Source organism: Phaethon aethereus, assembly GCF_964289735.1.
Source record: "Phaethon aethereus genome assembly, chromosome: 2".
Taxonomy (NCBI): domain Eukaryota; kingdom Metazoa; phylum Chordata; class Aves; order Phaethontiformes; family Phaethontidae; genus Phaethon; species Phaethon aethereus.
Window position 1 is genome coordinate 43018303 of NC_138582.1, and position 10306 is coordinate 43028608.

Genomic DNA, 10306 nt, shown 5'->3' on the forward strand with positions numbered 1-10306 from the left:
AACTGGTACAAAAGTGAGCCTGAAAAAGTGACTGAAAAACTAGAAACCACCTATTTCTCTCTTAGAAACTTATAAGGCCCTGAATGACTACTGAGACATCACTATATGCTACCTGGGCTGCCTTCTCGGTGGCTCGATGCCAGGTGCCAGGAGGAAGCCAAAGTTTGAACTCTCACTAGTCAGCAACAGTGAAGGAAAAGGGTTTAATGGGAAAATAAAAGGTGATGCAAGGACAATGGGAAAAACCCCCAAACCAGTATGGTTGCCTAATCTTCCTTTCTTCTCTCTCACGCTGCATTATAGAAAGCCCGTTTTTCCCTTTCTACCAGAGAAACGTTATTGGAGGGAGTAAGCCCATGTCCGCAGCCATCCCTTTCCCCACAGCCAAACCCCCGCCGTTCCCTCCCGCAGCGGCACACCGGAGCCAGGGCCCTCCGGGAGAAGGTGGGAGGGGGTGAGCCGGCTGGTGGCTGAAGGACAACATGAACTGCAGCCACCGGTTAGCCCGGTCTGAATCCTCTGGACACCCGTCAGTAGCCATTTCATATATTGCTAAACTTGAACTATAAACCGCAATTGGTTTATAGTTGTCAGCACACCTGACAGACCTTCAAATTATCAGCTATTACAGCTGTTTGGTTACTTTGGAACCGCTCCTGGTATGTGACATCAGCACAAGGCCGTGTCCGCAACTGTCTACATCAATCCGGCGAACCTCTCTGCAGAAAGATGTCAGAGCTGAGACAAAACAGGCTCTCTCCAGAAATGGTTAATCAATAGCTTGCTAGGTTGACTGAATGCCATCAGATGCAGTGGTGCACCTACTGTATATAAATCGCGACCCGTCTTCTGTGTCATCCTCAGTCACCTCTCCTGCCATACTGGTGGTTACCAGTTTGCCACTGGGAAGTCTGCGGGCGTTACCAGAAATGTTCATAGCACCGTGGATCTGGGGAACAGTGCTAATACTCTGCTGTGGGTTTTGGTTTCTTCTAGGGAGGAGGAGGAGGTAAGGAATCTATCTGTAAATGCATCCCGGTGTACCTAGCCTTTCTTCCTGCCAAATATACTCTCTACATAATTAAAAGAAGTGTTATCTTACGACTATCAGATGGACAGATGCAGAATAGCATGGCAACACTGTAGTTTGATCTTTTGAAAGATTTCTTTTACAACTGAATTTTTGTGGGGTGGCTTTTTAATAATAGTGTGGTAACACCTAGACATAGCTGTAGATACAAATCTATGCATAAATGAGGTAATTAAAATTAATTAAAATTAAAATATGAATATGCATGTTCTGATTTCCTAAAGTACTGGGCTATAGTTTTACCTGCACTGTAATCACAGCTAATACCTACTTATATCTAATTACAGTTTAACACCTACTTACAAATATATTCATATTATCAGTCTACCAGTCCACTAGTTACACAGTTTAATACAGATAATATTTATGTACCTTACTATGTCAAATACATATTCCTTCAAAGCATTTATCCTACTAGCACATTTACATAAGGAGCAAATAATTTGCTTACCCGTTGTCCTTTTGGATTTTTCAGCAGTCATTTTCTTGGTTTAATTTTAAAAGTTTAATAAAAAAGGTGAAAATAGTTAACTTCAGATAATAGCCATCAGGAATTTACTAGAAAAGCTAAGTATTATCTGAAAGTTATTTTAGCAGCTATGGTGTCCTTATGCAGGAAAGTAGTTTTCTGACTGAGCATAAAAAATAGCATTTAAGTATATGTGTTTAATGACACTTTGCCTGAAAGACTAACTCTTCTGCTTATTGAAGATCATGGCAAAATTCCCACTATTTTCAGCAGGATCTTGTCCAAATGGGATATGCCAATAATAACAAGCTTTCTTGTTATTGAAATTTAATAATAATAGAAATTAAATAACAATTTCTTGTTATTTCTTTCTTGGCATCTAACACTGAAAAGGCTATTCCCCTTGGTATTCAAATTGAATTATGAATACCGTTGTATCAGACAGTATTAGTGGGATGGATGATTCACTTATGGGACAATTATGCAATTGTGCATGTTAAGTAGTGGCAACAAAGTTGCATTTAAACAAGTTAAAAACATACTCTTAATCTAGGGAAAAGAAAAATTATATAATCAAACTGTTTTATTCTGCTCATCGTAATACAGGCTGTTAGAGTTATTCTTTCTTGTATGCCATAGACCTCATAATAGGTTTACTGCTTAAAGGGGAGAAAATTATTTGTCAATGTATTATTTGTTTGGGTTGGGGTTTTTTTCCCCACATTTTTTCACATTACAAAAAGCCTAGCATCATCATTTTACTTCCCTGCTAGTCCTGGAGGAGAGATCTTTACGCATACTTCTAAATTCAGCTTTTGTTTGTGTTTTGTAGGCGACAAGGTGAGCCGCCACTTGAAAATGGGTTCCTCCCGTACCTGGGCTGTGCCTTGCAGTTCAGCGCCAACCCCCTTGAATTCCTCAGAGAAAAGCAGAAGAAGTATGGCCACATTTTCACTTGCCGAGTAGCAGGGAAATACATTCATTTCCTCACTGACCCTTTTTCATACCATGCATTGATACGCCAGGGAAAACACTTGGACTGGAAAAAGTTCCATTTTGCTGCTTCTGCCAAGGTACCACTTTAAAAATGATTTTAATGTCTAACATGCAAAGTATCTGCTGGCGGGACAAACATACCCTGTTAATCGCTATAGCATAACTATGCTTCTGAAATATAATTGGGTTGTCATTTCTGCACTTCCATTGGTTTAAAACCAATTGGGGTCTTTTTTTCCCTGTCCTTAATGGAAAGGAAATTTGCAGTGATTTGGATTGTCCAAGAGTGACATTATTTAGGGATGCAGTATCCCAAATGGCTAAAGTAGAAATACAATTAGCACCATCTGCAAAATGTTCATACAGCTGGCTGCAGCTGCAATCTTCTTCAGGAGGCACTATAGAAGAATTTGTCCTAATGCCTTAAAAAAATGATGCAACACATAACGAGCTCAGCCAAACTCTTACTGATGTAAGCAAAAAGTCTCCTGTTGATGTCAATGGGAGTTGAATGAAGGTCTAGGTAACCATGTGCATTTATTTGTACGCATCTATTCGAATGTATTTTCATTTGCCTACTTAACTGCTATGGTTCACTGAGAAAGTATCGGGTTTGGTATTAATAGCTTCCCTCTAGTAAGCTACGAAGTTACACTTTGGCTTTAATTTCTGTTAGACTTTATCATCAAAACTATGGCAGGCCTGATTTATCATGCATACAATTTATTTTGTGACAGGCTTTTGGGCATGGTAGCATTGACCCAGCAGAAGGAAACACCACTGAAAATTTTCATCAGACTTTCATTAGAACCCTTCAAGGTAATGCCCTAGATGCCCTCATTGAAGCAATGATGGAAAACCTACAATACGTCATGTTGCAGTCAAGAACATCTAAACTTCAGTCTAATACCTGGGTGACAGAAGGACTTTATACGTTCTGTTGCCAAGTGATGTTCGAGTCTGGCTTTTTAACACTTTTTGGTAAAGAATTTAATTCAAATCATGACAAAAATCTGTCATCAAAGCAGGAAACTGAGAGAGCTCATATACTAAATGCCCTCGAAAACTTCAAGGAATTTGATAAGATCTTCCCAGCCCTCGTGGCAGGACTGCCTATCCACCTCTTCAAGAGTGCCCACAGCGCACGTGAGAAGCTGGGAGAGGCACTCCTCCACAAGAACCTCCTGAAGAGGGACAACCTCTCTGAGCTTGTCACCCTCCGCATGTTTCTGAATGACACTCTGTCAACCTTCGATGACATGGAAAAAGCGAAGACCCATGTGGCAGTGCTCTGGGCCTCACAAGCCAACACTATTCCTGCCACGTTTTGGAGCTTGTTCTATCTTCTTAAGTAAGTCCCAATGCTTCTTGTTTCCAAACAAGAAAAATGTTTGTTATTTTTCAGAAACCAGTTCATTAATACAGGCAAAATCCACTGCTTGATACCTCATCAGTGTCAAAAAGCTTACTGATTACAATAGAAGTGGCACATTGTTCTGGACTTCCACAGAAACCCTCTTCACATGTCTGAGACCAAGTAATGCTACCACAGAGAAATTCTGTAGATTTTTTTTTTTAAAACAACACTCCAGGGCAATGCTACACTTTGTAAAGAAAGCTTTGGAGTAAATCTGTATGATATGACATTAAAACTGCTGGTTGCAGTCAGAACATTAATTGTACTGAAGGCTCCCAATTTAATCAGACATTTTTAGACCTTCTCACTAGCACAGGCAAAATGAGCTTTAACTTCATTATTGGTTTCACAGATACTTAACAGAAAATAGTTCATACATTGATAGATCCTACTGAGGCTGCAGTGCACACTGCAGCTACTGAGCTTGTTACTTGTGAGAGGAGTGCACAGTTCAGATAATACTATCAAAAGTGCATTTTAGAGTGGGCCTCTGTGGAGTATAATCTACCTCAACATGACCAAATCTTAAGTGTCTATCTAAATTGCTGATTTTTTTGTTTAGCCAGGGGCTTGCACCCTCATAATCTACCTGCCAATGCTAATATCTGAGGTTCTTTAGTACTTTTCACTCCAAGAATGCATTGGCTTTAGGTCTTCTGGCCTTGGAGTTTTTTAACACCCTGATTAATTGTGCCTTCATCAAGACACTATTGCTTGATGTATTATCTATAGGTATTTCACCATAGCTCATATATTCTGTGTCTGTAAGAAAGTCTAGACAGTGAAGGATACTATATGGACTTTTAGTATTAGGAAAATTCTTTTCAGCTACACAGAATATTGCCACATAACAGGACATCATCCAGGATAAGTGATGTTATAAAACTGATCTATGATCCTGTTCCTAAACTTTCTACCCGCAGTGGGGCTATTTCCTAATCTACAACTGATTGTTTTATTTCTTATTCTTGGCATTGCTTTTTAGTGACATTACTGTTTACTACCTCAGTTATGCACATCAGTTCTGTCCCACTTGTCATTGGAGGGGTTCTTTTCCGTTTCTTGAAGCTGTTGTACCTTTACCAAGACACAAAAAAGTGTAGCTGCAGCATTTTGCTGCAACATTTTCATTTTAGAAGTTTGTACTTGTCAGCTAACAAACTATATTTTAGTCAGGAAGAAAGTTAATGGCAAAACCCCTTTTTAAAGCATTTCGAAGTGTAAAATTATGTTATTCTTTTGATCTTAGGAGTCCAGAAGCAATGAGAGCTGCTACCAAAGAAGTGCGAAGTGTTTTGGAAAGTGCTGGACAGAAGATCAGCTTAGATGGCAAACACATTTCCTTGAACCGAAAACAGCTGGATAATATGCCAGTACTAGGTATGATTATTTTATGCAAGAGTACCTGAAATCTCCCCACAATTTTCAGTCTTCTATTTGTTACCGTATAAATGCTTGCTATGGAATTACTATGCAATTAGCCAACAAACACTAGAACAAAACCCTTTATGTTCCTTAGCAATAGCCAACACAGTCAGTCTTCCCAATGTCCCAGGTGGTACTGAGAGTATCAAAATTCACATGGATAGCACTTTTTTGTAAGTAATGGCATGTCTCAATACAGCTACATAACATAATATTGGAGACCCATGGATAATTCAGAACAACATTTTGTTTAGTAATGACTTTGGATTCAATAAAAGGGTGTTGCCAAATTTTATATCCCAATGCTTATGATGTGAAGCAATATCTTCTAATACCATTACTTAATATTCTTAGTATTTTTCAAATTATAGGCACGCTCTTCAAAAGTGTCCAAGTTACAGGGAGCAGTTTTGAAAATGTCACACTTTAACTACTGTTGCTTTCTTTCTTTTTTTTTTTAATTTGCTTATATCGAAGCAAAAAACCTGCAAGTTACTTTTTATAAGTACTGGTTGCTATGCACCACCTCAAAGTTTCAGAAAATCTTGATCACTGCACTGTTTCTTTTTCTTGTTATGCTTCTGGTTTTGACTGTTTTGTTCTTTATCTCAGAGTGAAAAAGCTCACTTTCAAATATTCTGTTGCTTCAACTACAAGTATTTTTCTAGGGGAAAGCAGATTATGTTCTCAGTGTTTTCTGCAGAAGGGATAATAATGCTAAAAAGAAATGAGAAAGATACTTTCTTAGGCATTTAGAAAGTTATTGTCATAGTATTTCTTCTAATAAATGCAGGGTTCGATAATGGGTTTGAAATAGTTCAAAATGTATACGCATACTATTTCCATGGCAATAGTTCCTTTTCTTCTCCCTATAGACAGCGTCATCAAGGAGGCAATGAGGCTATCGAGTGCATCCATGACTTTCCGAGTTGCCAAGGAGGATTTCACTTTGCACTTAGAGAACAATTTTTACAACATTCGCAGTGATGATATTGTAGCTCTTTATCCTCAACTGTTGCATTTTGATCCAGAAATCTATGCTGATCCCTTAGTAAGTATTTATCAAGGTGCATTAAACTCTGAGCTCTAGCAGAAGTTAACATGCCTTTAAATACAACGTTTACCAGGGGTGCCCCACGGCTGGTTTCTATTGTACTCCAGACAGTCTGTTCTTACACCTTGAGACGTAACGACAGGCAAGAAAAAGAATAAAGTCAGTGCAAGCACTACCTGTAAAACATATTTTAGCGTAACCAAAAAGTGGCTGCCAGGCCAAGAGAGCCTTCTGCTTACTGCCTTCCTCAGTGAGGAAAGTTCACCACTATGGGGGGGGGTGAGGAGGACAAGGATAAGGATAATATTTTCCCAGAGGCACAGAATGAGGGGTGTTCCAGTTCTGCTGCATGAGCAAGGATGCAGGTTATAATCCTTCTTTTAAGAGGTCAGAAAACAAAAGGAGTCTTCTCAGCAAAGAACCTGGGATTATGTCCTACACACCAGAACTTCTCAGGGGCTGCCCTCTCCAAAACAGCGCCATGGGGCCTGGCGCTACTGTACAAGGCTTCCTGCTAGAAGCTCTTCTTTCCCAGCCTGCATTTTGTGTCTTAATGGCATTATCTAGTCTTTGGAGGTATTCAAGTGTCAAGTAACTCTTTTGTGGCTTTTATTACAGACATTCAAATATGATCGCTTTCTCAATGAGAATGGAGAAGAAAAGACTGACTTCTACCGCAACGGTCGCAAGTTGAAGTACTACTATATGCCATTTGGAACAGGCATAGCAAAATGTCCTGGCAGGTTATTTGCTGTCCATGAAATTAAGCAATTTTTGGCTTTGATATTTTCATATTTTGAGATAGAGCTTGTGGACAATAACGTGGAATGTCCTCCTTTAGATCAATCCCGTGCAGGACTGGGTATTTTGCAACCAGCCAATGACATTGATTTCAGGTATAGATTGAAATGTCTATGAATATATATTTTATATTACACATATAAACTATGTACTATATAAATACACTGTACTTTATACACATTTTATGTATTTATGCAAATGAGATCTTGCAAGTCTGGGGGAAAATCTATATGAAGATGCTAATTCGTAAGTCTAATGGAAAATGCATAATGTATACCATTACGGTACCAGCACACAGTGGGTTTAATGCACTGTGTTAATACAAATGTTTCCCCTTTTACCAATCATTTTGAAATGCAAGTTAAGATTCTGAATTGTGCATGTAGAGTAGCTCTTTTTTGTTTTTCTGTCAGCAAATACTTTCCTAGAGTTAGTTAGAATTTCATCAGCTAATCCAATATAATTGTCAAAATTCAACTACAGTTGTTCTTTTTGTTACAGTTGTTACAATTGAAATGTTGGGGATGGTGGTTCTCCCCACAGGTGAAATAAATAAAAATTTTGTTGTATAAAGGCAGATTCGCTGTGGGGAGGGGAGAGTTTCCTGGGGAAGTCCCTTTATGGTTTTACGAAAAACTAGAAAAAGACTTGAAGAAAATCTACAAAAATGTTCACGTTCTAGTGAAACTGCAAAACTTGTATTATATTCATTGTAATATATTTCTTTTCAGAAAGTTGTAACTGTGTTAAAATAAATGATATTGGCTGAACAAAATGCATCTCTAGACTGTTTGACATCTTAATGCCTTAACATCCTCAAAGATTTACACCAAAGCCACCTAAGCCAGCTTTAAACTAGCCACCTCAAATGCCAATATAGAGATAGATAGCCACCCTATATTCACCAGTGGTTCTGGTTAGATTTTGCACCATTCTCTGAACTCCGTATTTCCATAAGCCTCCATCGGTCATGCTCCTTAAGTCTTCCTAGTCTAAAACCATTAAAGTTATCATGGGTAGTATGCCCACACATTTCACTTTTAGTAGTGGCATGTCCATAAGAACAATTGTTCCAGGTATAATATAATTTGGTTCTCTGTAACATCCCCGTCTTTTTCTGCTGCAAATGATGGATGGATAGATGTCACAAAACTCCATTTTTAATGAAACATCTTCAGGCTGAAAGACATAGCTCTCTTATCATCTGCCAAAGCAAAGAACTTAGTACTTACAAAGCAAAGTACTTAGAATATTGTTGTTATCCTGTTTTTGTATGTTTCTAAGGACTTACTGTCTGACATTTTGTCCTTGACTCAAAAGCAAGCTTCATCACAGAAATGAGATATAGGACTATTAGATTTTTTCAGATTTCACATTCTGGCAAGATATCCAGTCTAGCTGATAGAGCTCTTCCTAAACATGGAATTTTGGATTGAGTCCTAGAACTGCTTTAAATTACGTATCTGTTTCTCTTTTCACTATCCACTGTGCTAAATATTCAAAGGTAAATAAAAAGATTCTGTAGTGTGTGATTATTTATTACCTGTGTGTTGTCTTTGTAATTTTATTTAATCTTTTTTCATTTTCAAAGGAGAACAGATTCAATTGAACCAATTCATTGCCATCTGCAATATGCATAATATTACTATTATGTATAACACAAGTAGTTTTGAATTACTACTTCAGTTTTCTTGGTAAGGAAGTATCCAGTCTTTAGGTACAGCTTGTTTTCATTCTTCTGTCAATTATATTTTTTTATGATTTATATAAATTATAGCACATTCAATGTAAGTTAGCACTGACCCAGAACACATGAAAGCCCGATATTATCATAATTACATGTACCCTGGCACATATTATTACCATTAGAGTATCTATTGCCCCCTTCTTAAACAAATCTTGCTTAAAACAACAATTTTTGAGGGTAGCAAGGCTATGTGATGTTTTAAGCAAAATACCCTTCCTTGGTGAAAAGGAATTCAACATAGAATTATAACAGCAGATAACAAAAGATAAGAAGATGACTGCTAAACTAATTCTAGGTTCCCTGGAATATTAAGCCTTCTTTTACATCCTCTCGTCTCCTTCAAACTGACTGCTCCAGACTGCCCTGACTGTGGTTTAATGTTTTCTTTCAGCTCCCTTGGTCTATGAGAAATTGAAGTATTCAGTAGCTCCTAGAGCTGATCTGACTTTCAGCTACCCAAGGAATACCAACAGTAGAGAACTGAGGGGAAGGCAAAAACACTGCAGGATTCACCTCATGGGTTAAAATCAAGTTCTGAACATCATGGGGAGGCTACTGGCTTTATTCCCCAAGTGTCAAAGCTCTCAGAGATGGCACAGGAGATACAAAAGCCAGCGTCTCCATGTTTGCATTGACTGCTTGGCACTTCTTCCTCCTTCCCCTGCTGTGTGATAATCCTGGTCTACTGTAATTACGTTCTCAGGGCTTTGCTTGACTGGCCCCATCTCATTACCCAGTCTTCCCCGCTATGCCAGCAGTGTATGCATTAGGTCAGGTGCCTGTTTTCTTCCCTGGGACTCTGAAACCCACTCTTCCCTCAACTGCTGAATCTTCCCCTTGTTATATTCCTTTTTCATTCCTTTTGGATACTTGCCACATGGGCAGATGTACAGAGAATATTGGGAAAGGTACTGGTGTGGTCTCTCTGGTCCTTCAATCCCTTCATAGAGAATTCAGCATTTTAACTAGAAGTTCAGCTATGGGGAACCATGCCACATTTTTCATTGCAGCAGGCGTATAGGGAAAAGCTTCAGTTTCTGTCTGAGGTTTATTTTTTTTTTTCAGTGAGGATTAGATCAATCTTCAATGTTCCGAATGTACCATATAAATGCTACACATACATTAGGTTTTGTCTATAGCCTTCAGCCAATTTTGCACCAAGAAAATGAAGAGGAAGCAAATAAAAATTGTGGAGTTCCGTCAGGCTGGACTGCTATTTACAAATTTATCTTTGGCTTTGAAGTCACTGCTAAAATTGTTGACATTCTAGAACAAAAAGTGCTTCATTGCAACTTGCATAAAAACTT

The 10306-nt window shown here is 38.5% G+C and overlaps 1 protein-coding gene across 1 annotated transcript; it reads left to right on the forward strand.

Annotated features, from left to right (window-relative positions):
• Window positions 1–929: 929 nt before the first annotated feature.
• CYP7A1 (cytochrome P450 family 7 subfamily A member 1) lies at window positions 930–7369 on the forward strand (the record flags this gene model as incomplete). The annotated part of the gene is made up of 6 exons (XM_082014758.1): window positions 930–1009; window positions 2392–2632; window positions 3293–3906; window positions 5222–5352; window positions 6273–6448; window positions 7070–7369. 6 exons carry the CDS (start codon window positions 930–932, stop codon window positions 7367–7369), a joined length of 1542 nt encoding a protein of 513 aa, XP_081870884.1.
• Between the last annotated feature and the right edge of the window lie 2937 nt (window positions 7370–10306).